The sequence below is a fragment of the Sebastes umbrosus genome, chromosome 24 (genome assembly GCF_015220745.1).
Source record: "Sebastes umbrosus isolate fSebUmb1 chromosome 24, fSebUmb1.pri, whole genome shotgun sequence".
NCBI classification, from domain to species: Eukaryota; Metazoa; Chordata; class Actinopteri; order Perciformes; family Sebastidae; genus Sebastes; species Sebastes umbrosus.
This window is the reverse complement of record NC_051292.1, coordinates 11,477,417-11,490,474: the sequence shown is the minus strand read 5'-3', so window position 1 is coordinate 11,490,474 and position 13,058 is coordinate 11,477,417. Positions and strand designations below refer to the sequence as shown.

At 43.5% G+C, this 13,058-nt stretch overlaps 1 protein-coding gene across 6 annotated transcripts in view; it reads left to right on the top strand.

Annotated features, from left to right (window-relative positions):
• Nucleotides 1-13,058, top strand: part of LOC119483764 (receptor tyrosine-protein kinase erbB-4-like) — a 296,368-nt gene that overhangs the window by 145,268 nt on the left and 138,042 nt on the right. For all 6 annotated transcript variants that reach the window (XM_037762210.1, XM_037762209.1, XM_037762206.1 and 3 more), the window contains exon 2: nt 4,762-4,913. In XM_037762210.1, the coding sequence (XP_037618138.1) occupies nt 4,762-4,913 (152 nt within the window). The remainder of the gene's footprint in view (nt 1-4,761; nt 4,914-13,058) is intronic.

Sequence of the window (13,058 nt, the reverse complement as noted above, 5' to 3'; positions counted from 1 at the left end):
CAATTTTTAGATCCCCGCAGACTTCCTCCGAGTTTGTAGCCGCCCTTAAATCATTTCATCTAATAACTCATCTGTGTGTGGTCAGCAAATCTCATTTATCACCGTAGCTCGGGTCCCCTCACTGCCATTCTGTTCCACACAGCAATATGGAGGATCACAGAGGAGAGGAAGTGCGCTCATCTTTGCAGAGCCAACGATCCATAAAGCAATATGGGAGTTTATGAGCTCTCAATGTTGTTCAATATAGGGGCAAGTTCAACTATGCAATAGTCCATTGGTTTTTTCCCTCGTTTTGTTCCCTCTCTTTCTGATATTCTTGCACTTGGGAGGATATGAAGTTTGGCCTGTTAAAAATATACAGCAGGTGTATTAAAGGGCATGACACGAGGTGAAATACTGATGATGCTACCACAGAATCACCACCAAGAAAAGATGTAATTGCAATTCCTGAGCGCTAGCATCTTCTTATCCGTTTCTTTGACCAACCAACAGTCCAAAAGATATTCAAACCGGCAAATATCCACGCCCGAGAAGCTGGAACCATTCTTTTTTTTTTTTCTTAAAGAGGACCTATTATGATTTGGTACTTTTCCTCTCTCCTTCAGTGTGTTGTATAGTTTTTTGTGCGTGTAAAAGGTAGCCTAAAGTCCACACCAAAGGTAGAAAGACTGCTCCTGAACTGCCTGAAACGCCTCGCTTGAAGTCCCGCCTTTTCTTCTGTAACGTGGTGATGTCACAAAGTAACATATTTTGCATAATGCCTGCCCTAGCGGCTAGTTTGGCACGCGCTTAAACAAAGCTAGTTAGAGCGGAGCTGGAGCGGAGTCTGAAGAGTTTGGCTAGGTTGACCAATCACAACAGAGTGGGACCAGCTGACCAATCAGAGGAGACTTGGCTTTTTCGGGAGGGGGGGCGGAGCTCAAACAGAGCGTTTCAAGACAGGGGGTGAAAAAGAGGTGCTGTAGCACAGTTGGTATGAGAAAAATAGAGTTTTTTAAACATGACAGCAGGTAAACATGTTCTAGTAGAAACCCAAGTTTACAAGTATGCACCTGAAAATAAGCATAATAGGTCCTCTTTAAATGAAAAAGAAGTACTTTTCAATACACTACAATACAGTCAAGAATGGAGGGCAAACGTATAAAAGACATTTAAACACATTGAAGCAAGAACAAACAACTGACACACACAACTCACAATGTCCCAGACTTTGTATCTAAATTCATTTCATTCACTAGAATCTGTAATTTGCATGTTTTTGTGGTCAATTTAAAGCAGACGGAGCCTCACAGACTCTGTACAGACGAGCAGCGAGCTCTGAGAGTGGAGTAGTTTGACATTGAAAGTGTAAAATAAAGAAAGATATATGGAACTGCTGAAGGATATGCTGATAAAGGAAGAAGTACCGCTAGAGTTGTCAACAATGACCAGGACATTTTCCGATAAAGGACGGAGCGATGTGATGTAAACACTACAGCTTAAGATAAACAGAATCCAACTATGGTATGCAGTAAATTGGCAGAGTACATCTATTTATAACACTAAAGAAAATCTGCTTCACTCCTGTAACATTTCTGTTGCAAAGAATAAGTTTCAATAGGGTTAGGCTAAGCATGTGTAGCGCAATGGAGTTATAATATTCCCTTGCTCCCTTTTAACAGACCAAAACAGTCGATGTTGGCAAAACTGAAATCCAGATTTTTAAAAAGTGAGACCTATTCAAAGTTGAACCGCTGACAAACTTTAATGAGCAGTTTAATTACATTGAGCCAGAACTCCATTCCGGTGCCTACCGCACACAAACCTCCAGTCGTGCCCGCGGTAACGCGGCGACGGTGCCAGCTGAACGGAGCAGATGGTAGCAGGACTGAGGCTGGGGAGGCTCACTGACTGACTGACTGGTGGAAAAGGCTGGCAGGGACAGAAAGAGTGCTTGATGGGTGGAAACAGGAGGAACTAATTACAGTGGTAGCCACCGCATTAGTCAATTGCCATGCATTTAACATAAGCGCTGCACACAAACACAATAATTTACCCAATCTATTTGTTTTAATATCTTTCCTCTTTCCTCATGATCATGAAGATCAGGAGTTAAAGATACCATATTTGTCCTTTTCTAGCATTTTTTTTTTTTGTGTGTTTTTCGAGCTATTACTGTTTCTGTTGTCGGCAATTCAGAACATTTTACAACGACGCATAACGGCAACTTTCTGGCTTCATGCCTGCTTTTGCAAAGCCATTTGGAGCAGTGGTTCCAAAGATCACAGGGGGTGCGCCAGTCTGCTCTGAGGTTGTCAAAATTAGATTTACACATGTCTGTATAGTCAGTATATAAAACTATTTAAAAATATATATTTTTTTGTTACTTCGTAGGCCACATTCTGTTTCAACCAGGGTTGGAATTTAGCACCAGCCACCAGCCAAATGCGTATAAATTATGCAAGTTGCTGCTAGATTTGCTTCACTCCCCAGACAAAAAAAAAACAATGGTAATCTATCGAGTGGCTGGTAGATTTTGGGATCCACCAGCCACAGTGGCAGGTGGACATAAAAGTTAATTTGCAGCACTGGTTTCAACTTGGTATTTGTGCACAGTATCAGATAATATCAGGCTACATTGTATATAGTGTATGTACATTATATATTGTTCCTGACTCGTGTGATCCAAACATTTCCAATAACTCCAAAGTCCAAAAATCAACATTTATTGAAAAAAAGATAGATGTAATAATTCACAACCTGTTTTTATCTAACTAAATATTCTGCTTCAATCCATATTTGTTGGCGTTTAGCCTTTCAAAAACAGCATTTTCACTGCGGTCAAAAACTGTTTGCTTTCCTGCTCACTAAGGGTGTGAGAAAATATCGATCCACACGAGTATCACGATATGTTTTGTGATACTGTATCAATTTTCAATTAACTTCTTAAAAATCTGACATGCCGTTTCACTATTCCATCTTTCGGAGGTTGTAGTGGGCTCAGTTTTAAAGATAACTGAGGAATCCATTGGTACCAACCATGTCATAGCTTGTCGTGAAAGGAGGCTAAATAATGCTCTAAAGATAGGCTAAATTTTGCTTACAGTATTGCAATATATTGAATCGTTACCCCTGTATCATGATACATGTCGTATCGTCAGATTCTTGCCAATACGGAGCGGTCAAGCAGCAATATAACAGCACCATAAATTACATTTATATGACATTCATATCATATTATCATATTGTGTTTCTGCATTCCCTTGGTGAATCCATCAAGACGTCATCACTTTATTTAGTAGCTTTTTCTTAGACACAAGCATGGGGTGCTTCAAGGAATAGGATAGGTTGGGTACCACTGATGTAGAGCAACGTTATTAGTACGTTTTCTGAAGCTCCTAATGGCTGAAATGACAAGTTGAACTCTGTATACACATGCGGTAGTTGTAGTTGTCAGTTCCGTCAGCGGCGGATTGGTAAAAGCATGTCTGCCAGAGGCTGTTGGAAGCGATCAAAGACGTGAGACGCAGGTGTTTCTGCGCTTTCATGGTTGTTGTGTGTGTGTGTGTGGCTAAAATCTACTACTTTCTAATTACCCCTGTCTTCCCACACACCGATAGAGCTGTTTCTCCTCACTATAATATCTTCAAAGTCTTGTAACGTCGCGAGCCCGAGTAAAGTCTCCAAGTGAAACCCTCTGCAAAGGTCAACCAATGCAATTTGAATATCTTTGATTAAACGGCGTGCCGGTGCCAGACCCAGACTGTAGGTCACTGCCTCAGAGAAATGATATCCACCCCTCTCACCCCACTTGTCCCTCCACGAGTCTCCACTCTCGCCGCTCCCTCATTGTCAAGGGTCACGTCTGCACTCTTTTTTCTTTTTTTTTTGCAATTTACGTAATCTCCCGACCCATTCTTTCTCCCTCTGTCCTTCAACCCTTCCCTTTATTTCCCTCTGTTTGTATCTCATATTCACACCATTTTTAATCCCGAAATCCCCCCATGCTGCCTGGAAGTCTCTCCTTCTGCCCTCCTCTCCTCTCATTCTCCATTCATTATCTCACTGATTCTATACAAGCAGTCGTTGAACCGTGCATCTGCAGTCTGGTGTTTTTAGCTAAAACCTCACAAGTGCAGCCAAAGAATCCGAGTTTTCTTGAATAAAAGAGATGTATCTACTGGAAAAAAAGAATGTAATTTAACTTATCTAGGTTAGATGGTTGGCTGACCTTTAAGTATCAAGCAGTGTGGTAGCATACTGTATGTGATCAATGGCATTTTAAAATAATGACTACACCTATCTCCCGATATCATCGCGATACTTGGTTACTGATTCGATACGTATTGTGATTTTTAAGTATTGCGATTCTACAAGTATTGCAATTTGATATCATAAATTTTCAATTTTTTTTTAATTTCAACACTAGACCATGGGGAAAAGTTGAATCATACACTTCTAGGGACTTTTGTTTTGGAAAATCTCTAAATTAATACAGTAAAAATGTTTGATTTTGTGTCTGTATGTAGTCAGAGATGTCCTGAAGTCAAATATGTCAGGAATTATTTGTCAAAAGTCAAAGAATAAAGACATTTCCCTCCAAAATTAGTAGTATTTTCTTTTTAATTTATAAGGGAAATGTAATGTTTTATTCTTCTGGTGAATATAATCCAGTTAATCAAATCGACTTTTAGAATTTGTCATCATCATTCAATGTGCTAACTTGCCCCATACGAAAAAAATTGACTTTAAAGTGTCCATTTTTCTGTCTCTTGTCTCCAGTTTGTCCCGGTACCGAGAACAAGCTGAGCACTCTGTCTGACCTGGACCAGCAGTACCGCACCCTGAAGAAGCTCTACGAGAACTGCGAGGTCGTCATGGGCAATTTGGAGATTACCAGCATCGATCGGAACCGCAACCTCTCCTTCCTCAAGGTACGGACATTGAACTGTTTGTTTACTCCGGCAGATATTCACAACGTCACACTGTATCACAGAGAGAGAGACGAGGACTGAATGATTCAACACTGTGGGGAGGAAATACTAGGGTTTCAGGACCATGGAGAGAGACGGGCAGAAAGCACTGAATGTTTCAGTGAGAAACAGGCTTGTTTCAGCACCATGGACAGAGATAATGGCTCACACTCAGTTTTGGTGAGCAATAACTTGAGATTTTAGATGCTCAAAAAAAAGACAAAATTAGGGGATGTTTCAGCATCTCGGATAGAGAAATGTTGCTTGCATATTTTTGTATTTTTGAAACCTGCTGTTTCTTAAATGGTGATGCTACCTTGCAAGATATAAATTGTACATTAGACAGTTGTGGAATTAATCTCTCTTTAATTGTTCCCACTGTTTCTTGAAGCTCGGCCAAGCACATCTTGAAGCTATCTGTGTTTTAAAGGCACCAGGATGAAATGAACTTATCACTCTCACTAATACAACAAATAACTGAATTTGCATTTAAAGGAACAGTGTGTCACATTTCGGGGGATCTACTGGCAGAAATGGAATATAATATTCATAACTATGTTTTCATTAGGGATGCACCGATCCGGCTTTTTTCAGTCCCGTTTCCGACAGCAATACCTGGGCTTTGGGTACCGATCCGATACCAGTGTTTGATTAATAAGCTCACTTAGCGATGTGACTCGGATCATTCTTTTATGTGTAAGAAAACATCACGCTTGACTTAAACATTGCTCTCCTAACTTTTGTGAAACAAAATGTAACAAATAAATACATAGATATGAATTCAGTGAAATGTTCTTTATTATTAATATAATAAATCAGCAACATGGTACAAATCTAACAGGAATTATGATTCAAGTGTAAACCTTTTAAATGCAGCAACAAGTCGGTCAAAACTTAAACAGGAATTAAAATTCAAATAAATAATGTATATGGTATAAAAACATGGAATTGAATTTAGTAGATGAGCATCATTGTCACCAATATATATAGTAAAAAATTGTTATTACAAGACGTTTTCATCCCAACTCGTCACATACTGACGCTTTGTCATACCCCTCGGCGTCACTTTTCAAAGTAAACACGTGCTTAACGTTGTGAATTTAACAAAAAACACTTGCTTAGGTTCAGGCAACAAAACCACCATAGTTAGGTTTAGGAAAAAAACAACATGGTTGGACTTCAAATTAGTATGTTTGCAATGCGAAAGAGCAACTTAACGCACGGGTGTTGTTGGACACGTGCGAGACGAACGGCGTTACCACAGTTTTGCACTCGGCGGCGCACGTTACCGTAGTCTTGGAAAGGGAGGAGTGAACTGAGGGGGTACTCGGGTGGTTGCAATCTGCAACCACACCGCCACATGTCGCCAAATCCTAACACCTTTAAGTACGCATGTGGCTAAGTGTATTGTAGCAGCTCCTCGTCTGGATTCATTTAATGGCATGACCGTCCTTTGCTTGTTCACATGAGTGGTAATATACATAGAAGAAAAAAAAGGCATTAACTGCTTTTCTTTATTTATATACAGTGAAATGGACAAGGTTACTACTTTATAACTCTCAACAGCGGGATTGGTCCTTTTAAGAGGCAGCTGTTGGCCATTTTTTTCCATTTGTATTCAAGGCCGCTAATGTTGCTGGACCTCTTATCTGGAGGGGTGTTAACAATATGTAACCAGCGATGAATTCAGCATCTTATTCAGAGGACCTCGCGGATATTGATTGAAGCCCTTTGCCGGCAACAATACGGCACTATACGGCACAATGGAGCTAACAATAAGGGGGTACAGGTAGGAATTACTGTGGAAGGAATGTCTGAGAAAGACGCTGCAGGCAAATGAGCAGCACTCTGAATGTAAAGTGCCATTCCTGTGGAACACAGCGCTCTCTTGGGTCTGTCGCTGCTCTCTGAATTGTGTGTGTGTCTGTCATTGCCGGGACAGCGCTTTAAAATTCACTCTCGCTATATAGCGTGTGCGTGTATACTGTACGTGCCACCAGGCGCCATCCCTCCCCTTGCTGTTTAATGAAGTGAGGTGCAGTCTAATTACTGGGCCAGCGCTATCAAATGAATACCATAAACAGTCCCATTAGGCCTAGCATCATTAGGGAAACAATTAGGCATCTGGGGGATTGTTAAGTGGATGTGAAGGGGAGGGGGGGAGTTGTGTGGTTGCCATGGAAACTCTGTCGCAATCACGCCATTGGTCACATGAAAACAGAGAGACCCCGCCCTTATTCATAAGCTGAAGGCGCTATACCGTGAGGATGGTGTTTAACTTTCATTTTTTAATTTTTTTTACATTTTACATTATGAAAATTTAAATTAAATTATGCAAATTATTAATTATTGTAAAAAAAAAAAAAAAAATTTTACAACTTTTCCGCCATAATTATTTAATAGCTTTCTATTTATTCTGCAATTTTAGACATTATCTGCAACTTAAAGCATCACACACGGTGGTTCACGCAAAGTTCAATGTCAGCGTGCACACCCATTATCTCACACCCATTAACAGCTACTCATACCTTCTGAGCTGCAGGCTGGCCGGGGAATGGCTAAGGAGGTGTGATGCAGCCTGGGAGGTACGTACAGTACAGTACGTATGGACAAATGGATGGGCGGGAGTGTGGAGGGAAGGAGTGAGGATATAGAGGAAAGGAGGGAGGGAGCGAGCGAGAGAGAAGAGCTAGAGGGTTGTCACTTTTATGGCAGGCAAAAACAGCTGCTGTGCTAAAATTACAATGTTTAGCTACCGTGCCGCGGGGCTGTGTGTTTGTGTCTGCATATATTTGTGTGTGTAAGGAGAGAGCAGGGATAGGGCGCAACACAGGGCAGAGATGGAGATGGAGATGGAGGGGGGTTGAGGGAGGGCAGGGACAGACAGGAGGACTTTTGCCTGGTGAGATGCTGACAGCTAGATGGATGAGATGGCTCTGCAGCCTCCTCAGGTCCAGCTTTCTTCCAAACCACATCGCTCTGACTTTCCCCCCCTCCCTTCAGTAGAGGACCAGAAATGTGATGAAGTTAGTTTTATAGCCCGGATCTGGGTCAATTTATATTCTCAAATGAGTCTTAGCGTTTGTTTTATTCAGCATAGAGAACCAACATGGGGTGGAGCTTACTCCATTAGGTCACTGTAAAGCAAAGTGCAATTTTTTTATAAAATGCAGTGCTTTATTTGACTTGAATTGACCTTTGATGCCTTCAGCACAGAGTGTTTAATGCTGCTTGACCCCTGGTTTCCTTTCGCACATTTCAAAAAATGACTTTATGACTGTGAACAACACAGAGTGTGTGGCTTTTTATGGCTTTAGTGTAGTTTAATGGCAGATATATATTGAATTACTACACATATAGGAGTCAGAGGTCACAGAGGAGGAGTCTTCAATCCGTCTGATCCAGAGAATAAAAATAATCCAAATCATGATTTAGTTTTTAAAACTCCTCAGAGGTACTTTTGGTTGAGAGATGAAATGCTTTGTGAACACAGGCGCAGGTGTGTGGAGGGCATCGCCGTGCCGCCGCCTGGCACACCATCCCCCTCCCGTCTAGCTCGCTGGCCGCCGGCTCCCCTGGCCGCTATCTGTCTGTCACTCACAGTGACCCATTTCCCCAGAAGCGAAAGCAGGGAGCCGCGCCAAGTGGCCTGCAGTGGCTCGCGGTGGCCCGCAACCAGCTAATGATGTCACCTAGGCTGAAGGACTCTTCATTAAAGCCGGATCAATCTGGCGGCGAGCGCTTCGAAACACAGGGCGCGGTGCCAAGGGCTGCAGCTGAGCGCGCAGGGACGGGGGGGGATGTCCGTCCATGAAGTGAGGAAACGACGCATGGAGTGTGTGTGTTTTTTAAAAGTCTCAAACTTCTCCCCGGAGGGAATTTATCACAAGTTTGGGGACACAAACACACACAAGCTTTCAGCAGTAAAGAGAGATGAATGACACGGTCACCGAGGTGTGTACTCAGTGTCGACATGCAGACGGAGACACTCTTTACAGAGCTTATCTCTGGCAAACACCAGCCGAGAGAGACGGGGGAGAAAAAGAGAGATACTGCTTTCTTTAACAAGCACTCATTTCCAAAACCTTTAAAAAAAACGAAGAGGGGTACCGTGGCTCCGCGAGAGTTCAGCACAGAGGAGAGAAAAGAGACTCCTCACACCAAAGGCTTCCCATTTTCCTTGGGCTGTATTTCAGCTGCGAAATGAAAGCGCTCAGTGATTCTTGCAGCTCAGCTATTCTCAAAGCGTACATCCTCAGAAATCTATTGTGGAGGCACGCGCTCTCTGCTCCGCCGCCTCAATACCTTTGTGTGTGTTTGTACTCGTCGCACGCCGTGTAGATGTTACATTAGCAGAAGTTGAGTCAAAGCGAGGATACAGGATACAGAGGGTAATGGTTGCTTATCTCAGAGCCGAGATGTTCATATATTATGACAAACTTTTCATCCGCGACTTCGTCAGCTCCGGCTAACAGGTTTTTTTTTTTTTGCTGTCCTTGCTCTAACCTGCTGAGATCAGTGTGCTAGTCGGAGATTACTGCTTCCCCGCGTGTCATTATTCAGCACTCATCGGATCAGCTCTCCTCTCTGTCTCGGAGTGTGACTCCGTGCTATTAATTTACTGCGAGGCAGTAATTCAGACTCCACTCTATCACGCTTGTTTCACCGTGTCTGTCCTTCAGCGGCGTTTCATCATACACTCTATGGCCCCCCCCTTCATACTTTTGTGTAAATGGTTTTCCAAGTTTGGCGTGGAAGAACTTGACCCCACCAACTCCACCACCATCAAACACCTTTGGGATGATTTGGACGGCCAAATGCGAGCCGGGCCTTGTGAGCCAAAATTAGTGTCGGACCTCGCTGATGCTGTTGTGGCTGAATAGGAGCAAAATCCCTGCAGCCGGCGTCCAAAATCGTGTGGGAAGTAGAGCGGAGGCTGTTAGAGCAGCAGATTGAGGTTGTGCTTTTGGAAGAATGTCCCTGAGGTGGACTAACTTGTACACAAAGCAGTCCCCCTAGACTGGGTCATAACCAGTTGGCAACCTCCTGGTCTGAGACGTGAAGTCAATGCTGAAGTGCCTTAAACTTGCATTCTTTCTAACAGCCAGCAGGGGGCGACTCCTCTGGTTGCAAAAAGAAGTCTGATTGTATAGAAGTCTATGAGAAAATGAGCCTACTTCTCACTTGATTTATTACCTCAGTAAACATTGTAAACATGAGTTTATGGTCTCAATCACTAGTTTCAAGTCTTCTTTAATACAGCATGATGTTCATTTAGTAAATTATGGTCCCATTTACAGTCAAATAGACCATAAAGCAGGGGATGCTTTGCGTGGCTACATTGTGATTGAGAGGTCGCTACCAAGGCGTTGTCCGGTCTGGGAGTTGTCCATGTTTTTATCTTGCAACTTTAACCCTTTCACAGTGTGTTTTCAGTTCATGAAAGTTAGTTATAACCTTTTTGTCGCCTAAAAATGTATTAATTGGTTGTACTTTGCTCCAACCTCTCGTGTCGCTTCTGGTTGCAAAAAAACAAGATGGCGACCAAAAAAAACAGGATGGCGACTGTCAAAAACCAAGATAGTGACGGCCAAACACCAAGATGGCGATGGCCAAAAAGCGAGATAGCGACGGACAAAAACCAAGATGGTGATAGACAAAAAAACAAGATTGCAAGATGACGATGGCCAAACACCAAGATGGCGACGGACAAAGACCAAAATAGCGATGGCCAAAAACCAAGATGGCGATGGTCAGAAACCAAAATGGCGACTGCCAAAGACCAAGATGGCGATGGCCAAAGACCAAGATGGCGATGGCCAAAAACCAACATGGCAATGGTCAGAAACCAACATGGCGACTGCCAAAGACCAAGATGGCGATGGCCAAAGACCAAGATGGCGATGGCCAAAAACCAAGATGGCGATGGTCAGAAACCAACATGGCAATGGTCAGAAACCAACATGGCGACTGCCAAAGACCAAGATGGCGATGGCCAAAGACCAAGATGGCGATGGCCAAAAACCAAGATGGCGATGGTCAGAAACCAACATGGCAATGGTCAGAAACCAACATGGCGACTGCCAAAGACCAAGATGGCGATGGCCAAAGACCAAGATGGCGATGGCCAAAAACCAAGATGGCGATGGTCAGAAACCAACATGGCGACTGCCAAAGACCAAGATGGCGATGGCCAAAGACCAAGATGGCGATGGCCAAAAACCAAGATGGCGATGGTCAGAAACCAACATGGCAATGGTCAGAAACCAACATGGCGACTGCCAAAGACCAAGATGGCGATGGCCAAAGACCAAGATGGCGATGGCCAAAGACCAAGATGGCGATGGCCAAAAACCAAGATGGCGATGGTCAGAAACCAAAATGGCAACTGCCAAAGACCAAGATGGTGATGGCCAAAGACCAAGATGGCGATGGCCAAAAACCAAGATGGCGATGGTCAGAAACCAAGATGCCGATTGCCAAAAAGCCAAACTCGAGGCTTCAAAACGTCATTTCACAAACCGATGGGTGACGTCACGGCGACTACGTCAACTTTTTGTATCCAACAGCCCAGTGTCCGTATACTTTTGGTCATGTAGTGTATTGGAAAGTCACGTTTTCAGGTCAGATTATTTTCGTATGATTAGTTCCCCGTGACAATCAGAATCCATCTCTGTATTGTTTGGCTCTGTGCTGCAGGCCTTTTTGGGCGAGACAGAGAAGAGACATGTTATTTACATGGAGACAGAGAGAGGTAGAGGACAATGCCAGCACCGAGGTCAAGTGCTCCTCTCTCTCCCTCTGTTCCCCACTCTCTATAAATGTTTCGCACCATTGTGCTCCGCGGCGGCACAATGGCTGTCAACCGGGCCTCTTCACAAAATAATGACACCATGATCCCCAGCGACTGTTGAAGAGGGGCGTGCTAGCCGGTCGGATCGCACAGTTTCATTAGCCTCTGAACCAGCTGAGGAGCTCATAAAAGGTTGGGACTGTCGCCTGGAACGGGAGGCTGTTAGCGTCTCGCGGGCGCCCGGCAGCGTCTGCATAATTACAGCTCTTAACGCCGGGAAAATTAGCACCCTGCTCGCTCCAGCCAGCACCCTGCCAGATCACAGTGGCACTACCCTGATGTATCTTATATCCTGTTAATTGCGGGTTAATGGAGGTGTCCAATTCCAAGAGACGGAAAATATAACATTTTACTTTGTTTTATTTCTTTCTCTTTTGCTCGCTTGCCAGCAGTTGAGTCATTTGTTAGGCAGAAGGGAAGTGGGGGAGCTCTTACTTGAAAAGCGTTTTATTACAGTACATGCTGCTAAAAACAGAACTAATAGGATTCTCCAGTTGTTGTTTCCCTTGTCTTGGGAATTTGTAGAAATAGAGAAACAAAGAGAATCTCCACTAATTCTTCCAGAAGATTTGATGAAAGCGCCTTCCAGCTTCTTAAATGTGAATATTTTCTGGTTTCTTTACTTCCTCTATGACAATAAACTGAATGTCTTTGAGTTGTGGACAAAACAAGACATTTGAGGACGTCACTTTGGGCTTTGGGAAACACTGATTCACCATTTTTCACCATTTTCTGACATTTTATAAACCAAAAAACGAATCGATTAATCTGGAAATTAACCAACAGATTAATCGACAATGAAAATAATCGTTAGTTGCACACCAAGCCGACGGTCGGCCTTTGGCCTAGTTTTTTCTCTGTGTCCTGAACCCTCGGCTCTAGTCTGCCCTTGTCTGGGGTTTTCCGGCTGATTCAGCTTGTTGAATCGGAGGCGGCGCCGACCGGCGAGAGACTTCACTCTGATTAGCTGTTCAGTTTACAAAGCAAAGCAAACAAGTAAAGGCATTTTCCATCGTTATCTCATCTGATCGTCCAGTACATGGGTATTTTCACAACCACATGGCCTTCTGGTATGAAGCTAAGTGGTGAGTGAGAGTGGTGTGGAAAATGATCGGCGCCTCACAACAACGGCTCGTAGACCCGCTGTCCTCGGTCTTCCGGATTTTGAATGACGAATACAGACTACCGGCGCAGAAGGTACGTGGTAGTTGGCCTTCGGCTGTAGTCTTTGCGGTGTGTTCGAGTGCAACTTG